This window comes from Saccostrea cucullata, unplaced genomic scaffold (assembly GCF_032062105.1).
Source record: "Saccostrea cucullata isolate Sc308-1 unplaced genomic scaffold, CSIRO_AGI_Scuc_v1 ctg174, whole genome shotgun sequence".
Lineage (NCBI taxonomy): Eukaryota > Metazoa > Mollusca > Bivalvia > Ostreida > Ostreidae > Saccostrea > Saccostrea cuccullata.
Genome location: NW_026931824.1, coordinates 257,783 through 279,719, shown reverse-complemented (window position 1 = coordinate 279,719; position 21,937 = coordinate 257,783). Strand labels below are relative to the sequence as shown.

At 34.5% G+C, this 21,937-nt stretch overlaps 1 protein-coding gene and 2 long non-coding RNA genes across 3 annotated transcripts; 2 read left to right on the top strand and 1 right to left on the bottom strand.

Annotated features, from left to right (window-relative positions):
* Positions 1-478: 478 nt before the first annotated feature.
* LOC134233638 (uncharacterized) lies at positions 479-13,471 on the top strand. The gene is made up of 6 exons (XR_009985039.1): positions 479-720; positions 2,694-2,762; positions 2,998-3,138; positions 3,530-3,644; positions 12,697-12,940; positions 13,255-13,471. It is a non-coding gene; the product is annotated as an uncharacterized LOC134233638 (long non-coding RNA).
* Positions 13,472-14,514: 1,043 nt separating this feature from the next.
* LOC134233639 (uncharacterized) lies at positions 14,515-16,539 on the top strand. Its single transcript, XR_009985040.1, has 2 exons — positions 14,515-14,693; positions 15,999-16,539. It is a non-coding gene; the product is annotated as an uncharacterized LOC134233639 (long non-coding RNA).
* Positions 16,439-20,328, bottom strand: LOC134233637 (uncharacterized). Its single transcript, XM_062715622.1, has 7 exons — positions 20,205-20,328; positions 19,644-19,787; positions 19,386-19,479; positions 19,101-19,268; positions 18,861-18,958; positions 18,138-18,284; positions 16,439-17,409 (listed from the first exon to the last, which is right to left on the bottom strand). Exons 1-7 carry the CDS (start codon positions 20,240-20,242, stop codon positions 17,388-17,390), a joined length of 711 nt encoding a protein of 236 aa, XP_062571606.1. The 5' UTR covers positions 20,243-20,328; the 3' UTR covers positions 16,439-17,387.
* Positions 20,329-21,937: the final 1,609 nt, after the last annotated feature.

The window sequence follows — 21,937 nt, the reverse complement described above, 5'->3', positions numbered from 1 at the left end:
ATATTCTATAATCTTGTGATGTATGTTCAAAATCTTGTGATGTATATTCAATATCTTGTGATGTATATTCGAAATCTTGTGATGTATATTCTATAATCTTGTGATGTATGTTCGAAATCTTGTGATGTATATTCGAAATCTTGTGATGTATATTCAATATCTTGTGATGTATATTCGAAATCTTGTGATGTATATTCTATAATCTTGTGATGTATGTTCGAAATCTTGTGATGTATATTCTATAATCTTGTGATGTATATTCAATATCTTGTGATGTATATTCGAAATCTTGTGATGTATATTCAATATCTTGTGATGTATATTCGAAATCTTGTGATGTATATTCTATAATCTTGTGATGTATGTTCGAAATTTTGTGATGTATATTCGAAATCTTGTGATGTATGTTCGATAATCTTGTGATGTATATTCGAAATCTTGTGATGTGTGTTCTACAATTCAGTGATGCGTGGCAGGACCGGGAATCGAACCCGGGACCCCTATATCACTAGTCAGGTGCTCTACCTACTGAGCTATCCAGGCCGATATCCACGCCCCTAACCATTACACGTGCAATAAAATTGCATGACGCAACAGAAAAGTAAGGACAATTTTCATTGGTTAGAAATAACGAAAGTAGCCGGAGCGGTCGTAATGCACACATTGACACAACTTCGCAAGCATGAAATTGGCGAATTCAACCTAAAGTCAAAATTATAGGTAATAGAAAAATTGTTTTGGTATCAAGAAGCACTAAGTCAGTCATAACGTGAAAAGTGGGAATCAAGAACATTAATTTGATTTGTTTGAAGGTACATCAAAAACAATTTAGTGGCTTATTCAGTTATTGCTGGACTAAAGGATGTTTTATCCTATTTTTACGTCCTCATATTGTAGTGATGTTGATTAATCGGTATGATTTATTCTATATTGGTGCTAGTTAGAATAATCTAACTGTGTCTCGGGACAAACTCTCACCACGCAGGGTTCGAAATTGCATGGCCCTATGCAGCTACATTGACCGATAAGCACTAGTCCAGGGACGACTTTGCAATAAATAAATAAATAACACGACAAATTTTTAGGAGAAGGTGAATGTCAGGAAAAGATTAATTGCTATGCATCATTGAATATTGTCATTCACAAATTAGTCCAATTATTTTCATAGTAAATGTATTGAGCCGGGCTCATTTACAGGATAATGAACAAGGACTGTGGTGACAGTTTAAAATCACGTTCAGACATTTAGAGAATATGTAATACACACAAAAATATCTCAATGGCATGTATAATATTAAATAGTTTTAAAAATAAAATAAAATATAGCTAGAAATTAACAGCGAAAAATATTTATCACGTATCGTTTTGGGGTAATCCGGTTTTATATACAAACAGAAGTAAATAAACACCGATGCAGCAAGATTAAGGTCAAACGTCTCTGCACTGATGTGTCCTCAGCGGTGAGATTTGCATCAAGTCATTAATGATGTTCCCTGCATTTGTGTTAGCCTGATAGTACAACCTTTATTTATAGAATCAATCTAATTCAAATTAGATGTTAGATCCGCTTGCATACTCGCTACACTAACATCTAACAACATCCCGTTGAGGGTCACGTCAGAGGTCAAATTCTATCAATTAATCAAATCGCAGCTGGCAAAATCATCATATATTGTTGAAGCAAATAAATCTTGAGGCGTTCCGAATTTAACCTCTTACGTGACCCTCAATGGGATGACTTGTTAGATGTTAGTGTGTTGAGTATGCGAGCTGATCTAACATCTAATTTTAATTATATTGTTTATAGAATATGATGCAGACAGGGATACCTGGTGAAAACCTTTCGCACCCGTTGAATTACTTTGTAAAATATTAGTCAAAGGAGCCAGGAAAAAATATTAAACAATTTAATATTATGATAAAAATATTCAATTTACTATTTCTTAAGGTGATTTTGTTTTCTCAACAGCGGCTGGTCACGTACCATACTTTTACTCGTAAACTCAATTTGGCTGTGAAGAAGCAGCATTTTCTGTTGCTCACCGTCGCTATAGCTGAGCATTGCTCTACGAGCAATGTGCCCGGCTAAAAATCATAATATTTGTAATGATATATCTTATTCTAGACTTGACATACAATAAACAATGATAAGAATTATTGTCGCATATCTGCAGTGATTTTCTTTGATCTTTCTGTGGTGATAATTTATCCCATATCACATGTGTGATAATACTTTCCAAACATGTTTCAAAGTTTTTACACTCTTTATCATACAGTTTTAAAGGACAGTTTTATGAGCTCATAAGTATATTAAATGGTTAATTTATCAAAACCTGCATTTAAAAATTCAGAAGTCTTAAGTTAAACCAAATTGTCCAGGCTATTCTTAGTAAGGTATGTCAAAGGTCATGGTTAAGTGACTTTGTAAGGCTGGTATTTTTTCTTTAGTTTTATGGCAATCAGTGCACATGGTAAATATCATAAAATTACCCCTTAAAGGTCTTATGCAAGGAGATAGCCAATCAAAATGAACAAATGTAGTTCTATGTATGATGTATGTAGAGACAATAATATTTCTTTTCTTTTTTCATGAACTTTACGTAGGTCTACAGTTTTAATGTTGGACTCATGCACTAGGAATATCATATCAGCAGAATTGTGCCACTGAATCAAAGGGAACTCTTTTTTTTTAGGTACGCATGATCGATGTAACTTCCTTGATGGTGTGTTGGCTGTTTGCCCATGTGTATTTCGGGGTATAGGTATGTTTAGTCTCAATTTTCTTTCTTAAAAGCTGCATAAGGGGTATATTTTTTCTGATCTCAAATTTTGTCTAAGCATTAATCTTTTTTCTCATTCATGAATTATCTGCTGAGAGTCTAGTTAATTAATTTATTTAATTAAAGCTATATAGTAACATGTAGTGAAATTATTTCCTTGTGTGAGACCTAAAGAAAATCAGGTTACTCATTTTTATGACAATTTCTTTGATTTCAGGAGTAGCCTCCCCTTTTAAAGATCCAAAATGGTGATTTTACAGTGCGGCATGCAGTCTGTCATCAACGAAGAGTTTTGACACCTGTAATACCCATATTTCTACCATTCACCTCTGTAACCTTTGTTGAGTTCATCAGACTGGTAAGAAAAACAATATTGTTAATTGAAATAATTTTATCAAGATAAATAAAATAATTAATGAAAAAAAAATTACATGAACAGACTCCCTCATATAAGAAAATGTCACATTTTACACATTGCAATTATACATCATTTACATTATCCACATTTTCCCCATTTACACATGCAGTTGAATAGATTTAGTGCTTAATAATACATAGCAACAATTATTTCATGAATCCTAAGACAATTCACAAAATACATGAATGCATTAAACTGTGAAATACAGATTTCGTACATTTCATTAAAATGCACAGCATCAGTACCCCCCCCCCCCTTCACAATCTAAAAACTTTCTTTTTAATTCAAAGTCACTAGGCAACACTAAAGATTTCCACTTATTGCTTTTCAGTCCAAGACAGGAAGTTGAGGAATAAAGTTGACAGGACATCCTGAACTGTCCTCGCTACCAGCTTATGAGGGAACCAGCTGCAGTGGACAAAGTACGTTACATCATAGAATAATAGGTAAGTCTCCGGAGTAGTGTTTGTAGCAATTCTCATACTTGGTCCTGCATCGAAGATTCAGGACTATTGATATTTATCTCTGCATGGTTTGGTTCTTCCCGGAAACATGTTACTGGTGGTGGTCCCTATATTCTTCTGGCTTTTGTGGTGAGGAATGTTTCATTTCTAGCTCTTTTCTGATCACATTTTGTCTATCTAGCTGTTTGTCTGTCTGTCTGTCTGTCTGTCCATCTGTCTGTCTGTAAACTTTTCATATTTTCGACTTCTTCTCTAGAACCCATGGACCAATTTCAACCAAACTTGCCACAAAGCATCCTTGGGTGTAGGGGATTCAAGTTTGTTCAAATAAAGGGCCACACCCTCATTCAAAGGGAGATAATTGGGAATTAATGAAAATTTGATGGTATGTTTTAAAAATCTTGTTTTCAAGAACCACTGTGCCAGGAAAAATGAAACTTATGGAGAAACATTCTCAGGTAGTGTAGATTTAAATCTGTTCAAATCATGACCCCCGGGGGTAGGGCGGAGCCACAATGGCTGACCAAAGTTTAACGTAAAAATATATAGAAAAATTCTTTAAAAATCTTCTTCTCAAGAATGACAAAGCCATAATATATCCTATTTATATGGAAGCATCCTCAGGTAGTGTCAATTCAAGTTTGTTCAAATCATAACCCCGGGGTAGGGCGGGGCCACAATGGAAGATCAAAGTTTTACATAGAAATATAAAGGAAAAATCTTTAAAAATCTTCTTCTCAAGAACAGCAAAACCCTGATTGATCATATTTATATGGAAGCATCCTTAGGTAGTGTAGATTCAAGTTTGTTCAAATCATGTTCCCCGGGGGTAGGACGGGGCCACAAAGGATGATCAAATTTTATATAGAAATATATAGGAAAATTCTTTAAAAATAACCTTCTCAAGAAAAGCAAAGCCATGATTGGTCAAGGGACTACTTTTGGATTTAAACTTTTCAATAAAAAACCAATTTTTTAGGTCACCTGAGTAACTCAGGTGACCTATTGCTATCCGTTTTCGTCCGCCGTCGTGTGTCGTGTGTCGTGCGTCGTGCGTCGTGTGTTAACATTTGAACATTTTCAGCTTCTTCTCTGAAACCACTTAACCAATTTCAACCAAATTTATTATACACCATCTATGGGTGAAGGGGAACAAAAATTGTGAATTTCATGGTCCCTGCCCCCCTGGGGCCTGGGGGGTGGGGCAAAAACCACTAAAATTATTGCAATCTTTAAAAATCTTCTTCTTTACTCCTGGACATCAAGCAGGCAAACTGTTGTTATGAATGTAATGAGCATTGAGTCCTCTACTTAAATTGTGAAATTCATGGCCCCAGGGTCAGGGGTTCTAGTGCTAGGGCGGGGCTACATAGATTATATAGTGAAAATGCATGATTTCTTTGAAAATCTTCTTCTCTGCTCCTAGGTATTAAATAAACTAACCAAGCACATAGTGATGATGAGCAAGAGTGCCTCTTCTTAAATTGTGAATTTTATGACCCCAGGGTCAGGGGTTCTGGTGTTAGGGCGGGGCTCTATTGGTTATATAGTGAAAATGCATTAATTCTTTGAAAATCTTCTTCTCTACTTCTGGGTATTAAATAAACTAACTAAGCACATAGTGATGATGAGCAAGAGTGCTTCTTCTTAAATTGTGAATTTTATGACCCCAGGGTCAGGGGTTCTGGTGTTAGGACGGGGCTCTATTGGTTATTTAGTGAAAATGCATTAATTCTTTGAAAATCTTCTTCTCTACTTCTGGGTATTAAATAAACTAACTAAGTACTTAGTTATGATGAGCAAGAGTGCCTCTTTCAAAATTGTGAATTTTATGACCCCAGGGTCAGGAGTTCTGGTGTTAGGGCGGGGCTCCATTGGTTATAAAGTGAAAATGCATTTATTCTTTGAAAATCTTCTTCTCTGCTCCTGGGTATCAAATAAACTAACCAAGCACATAGTTATGATGAGCAAGAGTACCTCTTTCAAAATTGTGAATTTTGTGACCCCAGGGTCTGGGGTTCTGGTGTTAGGGCGGGTCTCTATTGGTTATTTAGTGAAAATGCATTAATTCTTTGAAAATCTTCTTCTCTACTTTTGGGTATTAAATAAAGTAACTAAGCACATAGTTATGATGAGCAAGAGTACCTCTTTCAAAATTGTGAATTTTATGACCCACGTTCCGGGGTTCTGGTGTTAGGGCAGGGCTCTATTGGTTATATAGTGAAAATGCATTTATTCTTTTAAATTCTTTCATTTGCTCCTGTGTTTAATGCCAATGATCCAAATATATATATATTCATGATGAAGAAAGGTGCACCTAGCAAAATGGTTATTTTTTGTGCCCCTGCTCCTTCCCTGGGTAGGGGTGAAGGGGAGGGGGTGTACAAAGTCTGAAAATAAATTAATGCTTTGAAATTTGCATTTTGGTATGTTAATCAGCCATTTTATGATAAAATTTGAAAAATTTTGAAATATGTGGCCCCAGGATCAGTTGTTCCTTTGGGATGAGGTGTACAACTGGTTATAAAGTGGAAGTGCATTTTCTCTTAATGTTACTCTGATCTACCTCTGGGTACTAAGTAAATAGAGTTAGCATGCTAAGTCAAATTTATTATAAGCAATGGTACCTCTTTCAAAATTGTGAATTGCGAATTCTGGTTTAAAACATGAACCAAATTTAATTGTTTGAAAGTTGTTGCACAATACTCAGGTGACCTATAAGGCCCGTGGGCCTCTTGTACTTTTTCCTAGCCACAGTGCTCAGGTGAGCGATGTGGCCCATGGGCCTCTTGGGTTTTTTTTTTTTTTTTTAAAAATGATCAATCATTAAATATAAATAAATCAGTTGTTAAAAAATTTGCTCCATATTTGAAGTGCTTTAAACCGACCCTTTGATGAAAGTGACCAGTGTTTTTTGCACCTTGGAAGGTTTATTGGTAAAATATAAGAAGGAAGTTATGATTTTGGTGTCACTATTGTTGTTATTTAAGTTTGATTTGATTTTTATATTACGAGTATTATGAAACTGTTATTTTGTTACTGAACGATGGTTAATTTTAATTGTGAACAAATGTACAAAGATGAGGAGTATAATATACACTAGACAAAATTGCTAACGCACCACTTAAAATTCTTCTCTGTGAATTGAACATTTGCCTAATCGGTTTGAGAATATATAAAACGCCATATTTTCTAATACAATGGGATTGGCAAATGTTGTTTCACGCTCTTCAGGGATCAAATGCCGCATACGGTATAATTTTTTTTCCGATTTTCTAATTATTACGAGCATAAAGAACAAAAATGCAAAGAAAAAATTAGAAATTTATCCCTCCAAATTAGTATGAATAACATTTTCACGTTTTCTATGAAATGGTCACGCTTCAGTAAACATTGTAGTTTTTTATCAATTAAGACATTTAAATGCTTATTATGTTCCCCAAACGGAGTTTGGGAACATATTGTTTTTACTCGGTTTCTTATTATTATGTCGCCCCGAACGAAGTCGGGGACGACATATTGATATTGTACGCATGTTTTTTTTATCCAGGCTGTTTCTCGGAGATGGCTGGGGCAATCTTCCTGAAACTTTCCTCAAAGGACGATCACTGGTTGTAGTTGTGCAGTGAGGTCGTTCAGTTCCAACATGTCTACCGTTGCCATGGAAACCTGTAAAAAGCGACGAATTTTGTCCGAAAGTGTTCTCTCTGGTCCCTTAGACGTTCGTCATGAAACTCTTTTTATTTTAATGATAAGTATCTGTAGTTGTGCATCTCGCATTTAAAATTTTCAAATAATCGATTATTGCCATGGAAACCAGGGGAATGTTAAAATTCTTTAATTTCGATTTTCTCCATAACTACTCAAGCAATCGTTTTGAACCTTTCAATGTTAATTCCTTACAATGTGTCAAAGTGATTTTTACTTTTAAAATAATTGTAATGAGTCGCTCACAGTTGTCATAGAAACGAAACAGAAAAAAAGGTTAAGATGCACACATGTGTTCTCCAAGGTCTAGGTCAAAGGGTCAAAGTTCTTCGTGTCCAATAAAAGTTCTTTTCACAAGGATTACATATTTGAAATACGAATGCCCTAGCCCTTACCGTTCAAACGTAAAGTACTATGTTCAAGACGACCCCCCCCCTTTGAAGCGCACTGCCAGTTAGAATACACATATCTAACATATACAACTTACAAGTGACGTTTTAAAAGTTTCATTCATAAAATTCAGTTCTCCTGATGTGATTTCATAGTTTGCCAACCTTCATTCTTCTTCTGTCTTGTCTCTAGATGTTATAATTATTTTATTTTATCTATATATAAAAAAACGATTGTCAACTGCATTTATTAGCATTTCACATTTTTTTTGTATATCTATTACTTGTATATTATTAATTTCATTAGATAGTGCAAGTATAAATTAGAAAATTGGTACGTTATTTCCATAGTTTTTATTCATTCATAAATCCTAGGATCCGCTCCTATAGGTGTGCTAAGCCTTGATCACTACTGTAAACAAAACATTCATCTCGCCGAAAATGTTCACGATTCCACTAAACTGAGAAAGTTTACACATGATTTATCATCTCAAAAGAAACATCAGCCCTGTACAATGAAGAAATGCTCGAACTGAAGGTGGCATGTCAGATTCGTTTTCCGGCAGAACCTCTAAAAATGAAATTGAAATTTCAGAGTTCTCACTGACGTTATAATACACAAAATAATTCGGCTGATCTTCTTAAAAAAATACATTTGCCAAGCTTTATTGGTAGGAAAGATACTACCAATTAACAAGTAAGAGGCTCAGTTCAGTTCCTCTGCCCAATTTCTTTTATGCAAGTCTGCAAATTTAGAAACTTGTAATTTTTTCATGCACTACTTTCTTCTCCTACCGATTCTAAAAATAAAATGGGATGTACCAAATTAAGGTCTTCCGTTTCCAACGGAAAGGACTGATACAACTCGATTGTTGTCCAAGCTTAGCTAATGGACCATTGTTTTAGTGATGATAAAAATGAAAGTCTTGTCCAGTACGGGGCGACATATGCTATTGCTTGCAATAGCAGACTTTCATTTACCCCCAAACGAAGTTGGGGAACATATTGTTTTTACTCTGTTTCTTATTATTATTATTAAGGTCTTCCGTCTTCAGCGGAAGACCTTCTTGTTATTCTTAGGTTTCTTTTCCACTATTTTTATTATTATTATTGTTTTTTTTTCTTACCGATTTTGTGCACGCGAGTTCTCGGAAACGGCTGGTTCGATTTTCATGAAACTTTCAGGACTGATAGAACATCAAACAAAGCTGATATATAATTTTTTGTTTTGATGACGTCACTTCCGGTTTTGAGATTTCCGCGATTTAGTGATTTTCAGAGGGTCAGTTTGTCCGCGAGTTTTCTCAGAAACGGCTTAGGATAGAAACTTGAGTTTTTCAGCAATGATAGAGCAATATATGTAGATGTGACATACGTATTTCATTTTCACCGGAAGTGCTGCACGTCGGCGCGCGCTATGGCCAGAAAATAGACCTATCGCGAATTTCAAAATTTTAAACACTTTTTCTACGATATCTTTTTACCAGGAAATATTTTGTTAAAATATATAGAACAAAAGAAGTGTAGAATTTCAAGATCTTTCAAATGGTATCTCTAGAAAAGGGCTGGCCCCTAAAATAAGGGGCCTAGAGAGGCCAGAAGTTTTTCCTTTATATCTCAAAAAGTATTGAGAATTTGTAATACGTCAAAGAAGCAAAGTTGTTCAAAATGTCAAGCTAAATCTATTAGAGTCGTCAAAATACGTCCGTCGACATCACTTCCGGCCAAACCGGAAGTAGTCGAAAAACGCGTATTTTTGCCGTTCTTGACAAGTATTTGGGTAACATATGTCTCTGGGAGCATAAAAATTAATTTTCTGTCCGTCGTCATCACTTCCGGTCAAACCGGAAGTAGCAAAAACTGGCTTATTTTTGCATTAATTAACATATGTTAAGAGTATTTAAACCATTTTTGGGCGTTATTACTCATTTCTTAAAAAAATGACAGTTACTTCCGGTCAAACAGGACGGAAGACCTACTCGTTGCTTTGCAACGAGCTTTGCTCTAGTTATTATTATTATTATTATTTTTCTTCTTCTTCCTGGGTACTTTTTTGTCCGGGAATGATCTTGTAAACTGTTCGTCTGATGTAGGTAAAACCTTTTTAGGGTAAGTAGACATGTTATGTAGATTTGCGGAATCAAGGTCATTTTGCGCGCACGTGCTTGCAAGAGCGTGCACGTGCAACACGTGAAATGACCGATTTAATTGATATAGGCGTAACTTTTTACATTTTTGATGAACTGCTTTAAAACTCATAATATAAGAATATATTAGAAGTATAAACAATATCGCATGGTCAAAATAGCAAGATCTCACGCGCATGCACGTGCGCTTTGCTCTGATTGGCTGAAACTTAAAGTCTCAATATCTTTCTTGTTTATTGACAAAATCCTTTGAAATTTTGAACATAGCCATGCATTAGGATATCCTACAACATAATATATAGCAATTATCATGAAAACACGTGCATGCACGTTCGCTGCAATCTGATTGGCTGAACCTTTAAATAGCTATAACTCCCTTGGTTTTCAACCAAACAGGATGGGATTTAGAACAGAGATAGATATATCAGACTTCTACAAGAAGATATGGTCACCTGCACATGCATACACGTGCGTGTACGTGCGCTGCAATCTGATTGGCTTAAACTTTAAACAGCTATAACTCCCTTGGTTTACAACCAAACGGGGAGGGATTTAGAACATAGATAGATGTAATGGACTTCTACAAGAAGGTATGGTCACCATGCTCATGTATGCACGTGCGTGCACGTGAAAAGAGTAAAATAAAAAATACACTTGAATGAGCGTATTTTTTAAATACTTTTTGATTAAATACTTTAATATTTAGTATATTAAAATATATAGATTGTGTAGACAAGATGATATGGTCATTATGTACATGGATTCACATGCGCACGCGTGCAATGTTTAATTTTGAATGAACTTGGTACACTTCCGGGTAGACGTTGTTAAAGTCTCAAATGCATAGAGTTTGTCTTATTTAATGAAGGTTACAGGGAATATGGCACCAAAAGGGAGTTGGGGAGCGTTTGGGGAACATCTGTAACGGTCCCCGTTACAATTAGCACTAGTTATTATTATTATTTTTTTTCTTATTTGTTCTCCGGTACTTTTTTGTCCGCGAGTGTTCTCAGAAACTGTTCACCAAACTAAGTTAAAACCTTTTTAGGGTTAATGGGTGTGTAGTGTAGGTGTGCGGAACGAAGGTCATTTTGCGCGCACACGCCTGCACGTGCGGGCGCGTGAAATGAGTGAAATGACTGATATATTTAATATAGTCATAACTTTTACATTTTTTGATGAAATGCTTTGAAACTCATTATATAAGGATATATTAATAGTGTTAATAATATGACACTGTCAAATTAGCACGAACTCACGCGCATGGACGTGCGCTTTGCTCTGATTGGCTGAAATAAAAACCTCAATATCTTTTCTGTTTTTTGACAAAATGCTATGAAATTTAAAACATAGGCATACTTTAGGATGTCCTACAAAATGATATATAACAATTGTCATGAAAACATGCGCATGCGCGTGCGCTGCAATCTGATTGGCTTAAACTTTAAATGGCTATAACTCCCTTGTTTTTCAACCAAACAAGATGGGGTTTAGAACATAGACAGTCATAATAAATTGCTACAAGAAGGTATGGTCGTCATGCACATGCATGCACGTGCGTGCACGTGCGCTTTGATCTGATTGGCTGAAACAAAAATATCAATATCTTTTTCGTTTTTTGACGAAATGCTATGAAATCTTGGACATAGGCATGCATTTAGATATCCTACAATATGATATGTAACAATTTTCATAAATGCATGCACATGCACGTGCGCTGCAATCTGATTGGCTTAAACTTTAAATGGCTTTAACTCCCTTGTTTTTCAACCAAACAGGATGGGATTTGGACCTTACACAGACATAATAGACTCCTATAAAAGGGTATGGTCATCATGCACGTGCATGCACGTGCGTGCACGTGATATTGGTAAAATTAAAAATACACTTGAATGAGTGTATTTTTGAATGCTTTTGGATTAAATGATTCTATATTTAGTATATCAAGATTTCTAAATTATATAGTCAAGATGATATCATCATTATGCATATGCATTCACATGCGCACGCGTGCTATGCTAAAATTTGAATATACTTGGTATACTTCTGGGAAAACGTTGATCAAGTCTTAAATGCATAGAGTTTGCCTTTTTTAATAAAGCTTACAGGGAATATGGCACGAAAAGGAATTTGGGGAGCGTTTGGGGAACATCTGTAACGGTTCCCGTTACAATTAGCACTAGTTTTTTTTATTATGTATCATAATAATATATCAAATCCATCATAAACAAGTTTTGAAAAGTAAAATATTACTTTTATTGGGTGGTGCGTTAGCAATTTTGTCCAGTGTAGTTGGCTATGTATATTGCCCAATTTTTGAACATATTATGTAATAAATATTAATAACAACCTTTGAATAATTGGAAAGACAATATTATAAATATGATAGCATTTTTGTACATGAGCATACATTTTTGAAAGGAAAAATAAATTATTCAATTGCATTAAAAAAAATATTTTGTTTCATATTCATATTCTTGCGAATTATCAGATCATTCTTCTATTATTTAAATACTCTGTCATTATGAAACCTTGTTAATAATTAAGTAAATATTAATTGTACATTTGCACCAATTTTTACATGTTTGTGCAAAATTATATACAGGAACAATTCTGAACAAATATATGCAAGTGAGTTGTAAATTTGATATGTAATGCATACATTACAAAAACCCATGACAGTGTTCACTAAAATGAAATGTATGGACTCTTATATAAATACTTGGTATATGTGATATGGATATTATGGATGATATTTTTGAGAATGATACAAGTAATGAAATTTTTCAGCATTGAATTGGATTCTAACCAGAGCCATGTGAACCTGGTCCACCTGTACCTCTCATTGAAGACCTGTTAACATCACCAGAGTATGTTCATTCTGATACCCCTATGGTATGGTTACAGCATGCATTATCCCTGAATCCATTAAAAGAGCTGCATTGGCAACGAAACAACCCAATGTGGTCGATTGTAAGGAAATATAGCATATCAGCTTCCAACTTTGGTCAGTTCTCAGTTCTAAGCAAAGGCGGTAAGACGTGTGATTAAATTTTTGCGAAAAAGACTTTTAAAATTACAGTCAAACTTTGTTATCTCAAACCCATTATCTCATATTTCATGGATATGTCACAGTAATTTTGAAGTCCAAACCATTTACCAAAGACTGGGACATTTTATTCTTGATAACTATTTATGTGTTATTCTTGAATCCATGGATATTTCCAACATTTTTCTTGGTCTCATTGAGTTTGAGATAATGAGGTTCGACTGTAATGACTAGATATTTGTACATAAAGATGCAGGAAATATAAGATTAATAACCAAAAATCATATTTTTTTCTCCAGATTGACATTGTCACTGAAGAAACAGCTGATGTCGGCTTACAATCTGGAGTCCATCAAGGCTGTTGCATGGGGTATCACTCATGAAGATGATGCTTTGAGAAAGTATGAAAAGGACTTAGATGCAGCTGTAGAGCAGTCAGGTATACAGCACAAAATAATATTCCTTCAATCTCTGACATGTTAACATTCATTGTGTCAAAACAAATAACAGGACTTATCCTGGTGACAAACAGAAATCAATTACTGAAGTCTAATTGTAAAAAAAAACTAGAAATATGTCCATAGGACATGAATGCCCCACCGAGGATATATTAGTAAAGCAACATGAAATTTGTACATGTATAAAATTTGATCAGTTTGGTTCAGGCAGGGCTTATAGTTAGTTGGGAATAAAAATGTAGGTCCAGCATCCAAAGCAAGTCTGGTAGTGTCCATCCCTAGATGCATCATCCACGCAAGTTTGGTTCAGGTAGGGTTTATAGTTACTTGGGAATGAAAATATAGGTCAGATCCAGCATCCGAAGCAAGTCTGGTAGTGTCCATCCCTAGATGCATCATCCATGCAAGTTTGGTTTAGGTAGGGCTTATAGTTACTTGGGAATGAAAATGTAAGTCAGATCCAGCATCCGAAGCAAGTCTGGTAGTGTCCATCCTTAGATGCATCATCCAAGCAAGTTTGGTCTATATTATAGTTCCTTAAGAATGGACCTGCTCCAAAAACTTTAATTTGGTCACTCATCTGGAAAATGTAGGTCAGATCCAGCATCCGAAGCATGTCCAGTAGTGTTCATCTCTAGATGCATCATCTATGCAAGTTTGTATCAACATGTAAAGTTTGATAACACCATCTTGAATGGTATGTTTAAAACTGAGCTAAACATTATTTAAGAAAAGTCAGGTCAAGGTCTAAAAATGTTAATGCAGTTGCATAGCTCTCATCAATATCTATCAGCATATGAAGTTTGATGAAAATATCTTGGATAGTTTCTTTGAAACTTAGCTTTGAACAGAGCTAAACACAAAGTGGGACGGAAGGACAGAAGGATGGAAGATGGACATGACAAACACTATATGCCCCGGCCATATTCATGGCGGGGCATAAATATTCAGTTACCAACATATTCCAGAAAATTTGCTTTTTGAAGTGGAAGGATTATAAAAGCTCTACTTAGACTTTGTTTGCATTACAAAATCAATTGTATTATGGTTTGATTGCATTCAGTAGTATTATAATTTTTTCTGAAAAGGATATGGTTGCATGAATCCTGTTGGGAGCTTCACCTGATGGCTTAGTTGTTCGACCACCAACATGCAGTGTATTTTATCAAACTCCAGAAGCCAAAGACGCCATTCCTAATATTGTAGAGGTGAAGTGTCCATATACAGCATCGTCTTCAACAGTAGCAGATGGGGCACAAAATTTGAAGGATTTTTCATAGGTAAATAACATTAAAAATCTGTATTGTCCAGTACTTTGAAATTAACAAGAGGCCCATGGGCCACATCGCTCACCTGAGAAGCTTTGACCATTCTGTTCTTTAAAGATTTCCCCCTTGTAATACATATTGTGACCCCACCCTACCCCACTGATCATTATTTAAACAATTTGAAATCACACTACCCCAGGATGCTTCCACATAAGTTTCAGCTTTTCTGGCCCAGTGGTTCTTTAAAGATTTTTCCTATATATTTATATGGAAAACTTTGATTCCCCATTGTGGCCCCGCCCAATCCCCGGGGGTCATGATTTGAACAATTTAGAATCTACACTACCCAAGAATGCTTTCACATAAGTTTCAGTTTTTCTGGCCCAGTGGTTCTTGAGAAGAAGATTTTTAACGATTTTTCCTATATATTTCTATGTAAGACTTTGATTCGCCATTGTGGCCCCGCCCAATCCCCTGGGGTCATGATTTGAACAATTTAGAATCTACACTACCCCAGGATGCTTCCACATAAGTTTCAGCTTTTCTGGCCCAGTGGTTCTTGAGAAGAAGATTTTTAAAGATTTTTCCTATATATTTCTATGTAAAACTTTGATTCCCCATTGTGGCCTCACCCAATCCCCGGGGGTCATGATTTGAACAATTTAGAATCTACACTACCCCAGGATGCTTCCACATAAGTTTCAGCTTTTCTGGCCCAGTGGTTCTTGAGAAGAAGATTTTTAAAGATTTTTCCTATATATTTCTATGTAAAACTTTGATTCGCCATTGTGGCCCCGCCCAATCCCCGGGGGTCATAATTTGAACAATTTAGAATCTACACTACCCCAGAATGCTTCCACATAAGTTTCAGCTCTTATGGCCCAGTGGTTCTTGAGAAGAAGATTTTTTAATGACTCCACCCTATTTTTGTCTTTTCTTGATTATCTCCCCTTGTGAAGGGATTTGGCCCTTCATTTTAACAATTTACATTCCCCTTCACCCAAGCATGCTTTGTACCAAGTTTGGTCAAAATTGGCCCAGTGGTTCTTGAGAAGAAGTCGAAAATGTGAAAAGTTTACGGACGGACAGACGGACGGACAGACGGACAGACGGACGGACGGACGACGGACACAATGTGATCAGAAAAGCTCACTTGAGCCTTCGGCTCAGGTGAGCTAAAAATCTTGGTGAGTAAATGATTTCAAAACATGTATTAATTTACAAGTGCAGCTGTTCAATATGGTATGAAGATATTGAAAAAGGAGGGGATATGTACTGGTATAACACAACTTAAGTGTTTTTTGATTTTTTTTTTAGATCTTAAACAAGATACCCTGTGCCTGAAAACCAGTCACCCATACTATCATCAAATTCAAGGCCAGCTACACATATGCAACAAAACATTCTGCGACTTAATTGTGTGGACAAGAGTAGACTGCATTGTGATTAGAATAGTAAAAGACATTAAATGGACAGCAAATGTTCCAAAGCTGATAGATTTCTACATTAACATTTTCATTCCAGCACTGATGGAAAACTGAGTTCTGGTTTGAACTTCTTGACACTTAGTTTTGTACCTCTAGAATTTTCTAACAATGGAAAATGGGTAATCATGTTAAATGTGTTGAATGTTCGCAAGTCTCATAAATGTATGATATGATATGTCACAATCCATCATAAAACTTCTGGCTTATAAGACTATTTTAAATAGCAATGATGATTAATAAAATCTATGTACTACATAAAAAAAGAATATCAAAATTTAGAATCATTTTATTAATGAATTGAAGATGTTATTCTCAAAGTGAAAATGTAACATTTTGGTCTTTCTTAATAGATAAATTGTTGAAAACATGAATTTGTTGAGTTGTGCTTTAAAGGTAAATATACTTTAAACTAGAGATTTAAAATTATAAGTAAACCCTCTTCCAAATTATATTGTCAAATGAAGAATGGAATTGCCAAACATTCTTGTAATAAATCCATGCTAACAAAAGGGATTTTCATTTTCTGAAGTATATGTATTACAACATACTACAAAGTTAACAAATATAACCATTGACATTGATAACAAATCAAAATTTGCTTATCCCTTGCACTTTGGTATGAATATCTTCACTGTTTAGTGTATACTGTCACACGCCAATGCAAATTTATAATAAGTACATGTATCTTTAAGTAATTTCTTTCAAAAGTGGAGCTTGCAAGTTTACAAGACAAGAACAGAGTTGAAATATTTTTGTTGAGATTGGTCTGTAAGTAGATGGTATGTGACGGAGAATCTCGTAATTCTTTATCCTCTCGTTGGCTCTTTCCACATGAATAAGTGCTTTAGCAATCTTGTAACACAGTGCTGCTTCTTGTATGGTAAACTGGCCTCGTGTCGATAAAAGAGCTTTTATAATTAAGCAGACACCCTGGGGCAACTGGTCATGAATGGTGAAACCTTTGACCACCAAAATAAGGTCTCCAGCTTTGAACTTTCGTAAAACTTGGCTGTGACGTACAATAGCTACATCAGAAGTAGAACCTGGGTACAGCATGGAGCAAAATGTAAGTGCACCATTTGGAGGCACGCAAGTTACTGCTTTAAAAGTATGGCAACTTTTGTACATACTGTAGGCCATGGCCTGATTATCCATATGTGTTGGGATGTCCTGGATTGTTTCAATTGCATCCATGGATGCTCTAGCAGAGGAAAAATCCTCAAAAGATTTTGGCAGAGACCCTGAAAAAAAGTTGGAAACAAATTAATTTGATTATTTGTAATTGTGTAAAAAAATTGTGTTACAGTCAATCTTTCAAGAATACAATAAATTTAACTGCATTAATTTTTGCCAGTCATTATGATAAATTTTAAAACAAACCTTTGCATTTAAGCTGACTTGGAAAACATTCTACGCTACATTCTACACTACGCCATCAGACAGCATCTTGTATAGGGAAAAGTCCACTAATTATTTTCCCATAGAACTCCATACAAACCTTAGGCCTTCTCAGTACTTTACTATGACAATTTCAGAAAAATCTTTAGCATCATTTCAAACTTTGTTCTAAGCCCTAACAAAAATGCTGAAAAAAATACATGGTCCCATGGTGTTTATAGGTCAAAATTGCAGTTATTTTCAACTTTTAGAGATTCGCAGTAAAGAACACGCGGCATAAAAAATTAACCCCCACTCCTAAAATCTTCCCTGGCATTTCTATAGTTTCTGTAATATTCCCTCATCCCATCATTTATTTCAAAGGTCATTAATTTTACTTTAAAATGAAAACAATTAAATACCTGATTTCAGCCAATGGCGTAACGCCTACCCATTCAGTATTCGGTTTAATGTTCCATAACAAACAAGGCCATGTGTGCATCCGAGGATTTGGTGCTCTCATTCCTATACTTACATACTTATCTGTCCCAGAATTAGTCAATTGTGGTAATTTCAAAGACTATACACCTACCTGTGAACATGTATGAAATTTGAGTCCTGTGACTTCAGTGTATTGGATACTGTGACCATCTCAAATGATGACACCTTACTGCTACCAGCACAATTCAAAGGAGTGAATGACGTCTGGGCCGGTGATGATATTTGGATATATTGGTGACTGTAAGAAATAAAATATTTGTACAATGAATTGTTTTTGTGCTTTAATGTAAATAAAGTGATATTAAGTCAAAATTGAGTCAATAATTTCATAAGGGTGGATTCTACCCAGAATTAGGTAAAAAGCTCCAAAATTGGATAAATCGTAGTTAATTAAGCAAAATTCAAAGGTTTTAAAAAGACTGATATAGAATTTTTTTATGCTTATGCAAAGGATATTATTTAAGACTCTGATATACTAATTGATTCTTATCTAATCCCTCCTATTGCTCAAGTATGTACAAAAAAGTTTCCCCACCCCCCAGTGAAAAACGCTTAAAGAAATAGCAGGTGCCCCCTTTTATTTTTGTTTACAATTAATTTAGACAAGTTTAAATCAATCCTTTTGATAACAAATCAAAGTTCAATGTCTGTAGTCTTATACTTTACAATCAGAAGCTACTTTTTGAATTTTATTCTAAGAAAAGGAGAATTTAAATAATTTTTTTTAAAAATTAAAGAAAAGCAAAAACTGACTTCAAACCCCAAAATGTACTATACAATAAGAGGCTGGAAAGTTAATAAATAAAAAATTTACCTGCAATGTACAGAAAACTGTCCGACAAAATACATCGGGTGGGTAGGGAGTCTCCATTTTCTTCTTATATAGAGAAAATGCCCCTGCTGATCAGAGACCTAACACTCCCAAATAATAACAAAATATGTTAACATAACAGTCAATCTAAGATGTTCATCCCTCAATGGCAACAAGTTTTTATTACAGTAACTGAAATTGTTAGGAAATAGGAAATCACAATTGGAATTCCTTTAAATGTACCTTCTCTTTGTTGTATTTAATATCGTGGATTGATATTGGCTTCCTTTTACTAGACTCTATTTTTAGGGCAAGCAATTCCTTTTCCAGTTGTATTTCTGTTGAGAGGCGCTGCATTTCTTGAGTACAGTTAAATGTGCAGGATACTGAGTAGTTATGCTCTGATATCAACTGAAAATATATTGTAAATCAAGTACAGTTAAAAGAACTGTATAATATTATTAAAAATTATTGAAAATGTTTCAGTGTTGGTCATTTGTCATCATTGGTGTTTTAAATGAGCTTTACTTTTTCTTGATCTTGACATTTTGGTGCTTGTGGAATCTGCAACTGGTCCATCTGTGAAGATGACAGGGACTCCTCACTTTTGAGTTTTTTCCTCCTTTGTAAAATAATTAAACTTGAATTATTTTTTTATTCAGTTGTAAGCTACTCTGTTTATACATGTACCCTTTTAAAGTTTTTTAGTAAAATATTCTCAATTAAACTCCACCCACCCACCATCCAAAAACAAGATGTCGGTCACATTTTGAAAAATAATTTCACCTTTTTGTACATTCAGGATCAGAGAAATCCATGGCCTTTCCTTCATTCCATGCAAAATATGCAGGGTCCCCCTCCTTCTTACCATCCTTAAAGTGGCAGGAGCAGATGCGATCATTCTGATCTCCTGGTTGGCGATCAGCTCGTCTAAAAATATACATTATACAAAGACTGAGTGAAGGAGAATTAAAAAGCAAAACCTGTTCATTTAGCATATGTTATTATCAAATAGCCTAAAAGACTTATTTTTTCATTATTTTTTTTTAAATGTTTCATTTACTTGCAAGTACAAGATAACCATGTGCATAACATTAACAAACGGTAGCAGTATTTGGTAGTAATAATACGAAATAAAATGTAATAAAAACAGCTGTTAAACAAAAATTAATCTTGCTACAAATTGCACAGTTTTTGTGGTATGTACTCTTCATTATTCTTCTGCTATATTGATTATTACGAGATTTAACTTTTTAGCATGCATGTATAAATACTGTATCTGACAATGCAGCATCGTGACATATCGTTACAAGTACCTACAAATTTAGTCAATATATCTACGTTTACTGAGTTTTTTCCCTAGCAGGCCGAAATATCTCCATCATGTCACCAGGAACAACACTCGTGCAGCTCGTAATAAGTGCTGCAATAAACAAACTGATGATTGTGTTTTTTCTCACCTGGTTTTCCCGACGCTTCAGCTACTTTCGTTATTTCTAACCAATGAAAATTGTCCTTACTTTTCTGTTGCGTCATGCAATTTTATTGCACGCATCACTGAATTGTAGAACACACATCACAAGATTTCGAATATACATCACAAGATTATCGAACATACATCACGAGATTTCGAATATACATCACAAGATTTCGAACATACATCACAAGATTATAGAATATACATCACAAAATTTCGAATATACATCACAAGATTATAGAATATACATCACAAGATTATCGAACATACATCACAAGATTTCGAATATACATCACAAGATTTCGAACATACATCACAAGATTATAGAATATACATCACAAGATTTCGAATATACATCACAAGATATTGAATATACATCACAAGATTTTGAACATACATCACAAGATATTGAATATACATCACAAGATTTCGAATATACATCACAAGATTTCGAACATACATCACAAGATTATAGAATATACATCACAAGATTTCGAATATACATCACAAGATATTGAATATACATCACAAGATATTGAATATACATCACAAGATTTTGAACATACATCACAAGATATTGAATATACATCACAAGATTATAGAATATACATCACAAGATTTCGAACATACATCACAAGATTATAGAATATACATCACAAGTTTTAGAATATACATCACAAGATATTGAATATACATCACAAGATTTTGAACATACATCACAAGATTTTGAATATACATCACAAGATTTCGAACATACATCACAAGATTTTGAATATACATCACAAGATTTTGAATATACATCACAAGATTTCGAACATACATCACAAGATTTTGAATATACATCACAAGATTATCAAATATTGCAACGTTTGACATGCCATATGAGTGCTTACATTTTATTTTTTTTTTTATTTTTCTAGTGTTTTAATTTTTTATTCGATTTTTAAAATTTCGAATTTTAGAAAAAAAAAAGTACTTAAAGGGTTAACCAGAGGAAGAATTTGTTTATTTCTTGTATTGATCACAAAGCATTGTTTTCATGTTAAAATACAGGATTCTATATATATTCCAAATATTGGAATCTGCCATAGGAAGAAAATAATGCATGTAAATCTGATCTGCCGAAATGATTATCTTAACACTCAAATCGATAGGCCTAATACTTAAAAAAAAAACAACAAAAAAACAAAACACTGCCTGGTTGGAAATATTTACCGAAATAATAATTGAAATATGATATAATCATTTTTCAGTCTCGCTAACAAATTTTTAAAAAAAGATCAACTTGAGTACACATGAATAATTCCAAGCAAAATAATCCTGTAATTATGAACTGTATTGTTCACCCTTGATCATGAAGAAAGAGAACAGAGGACAATGTGAAAATACATTAAGCTGCTGAAAATTTAATTTCTTTTTCGAGGCTCTTTACAAAAGTATTGAAGATGGGATGTATACAAAACAAGTATATACTCGACAAATTAGAAATTTGTTGTAGAAAGTCAAAATGGTATAAGATGAGGGCTATTGAGTTCAATCTTCTGTTGAATAAACTATACATTTGTATGTACATGAATTAGCAAAATTTGTTCATATATTGAAT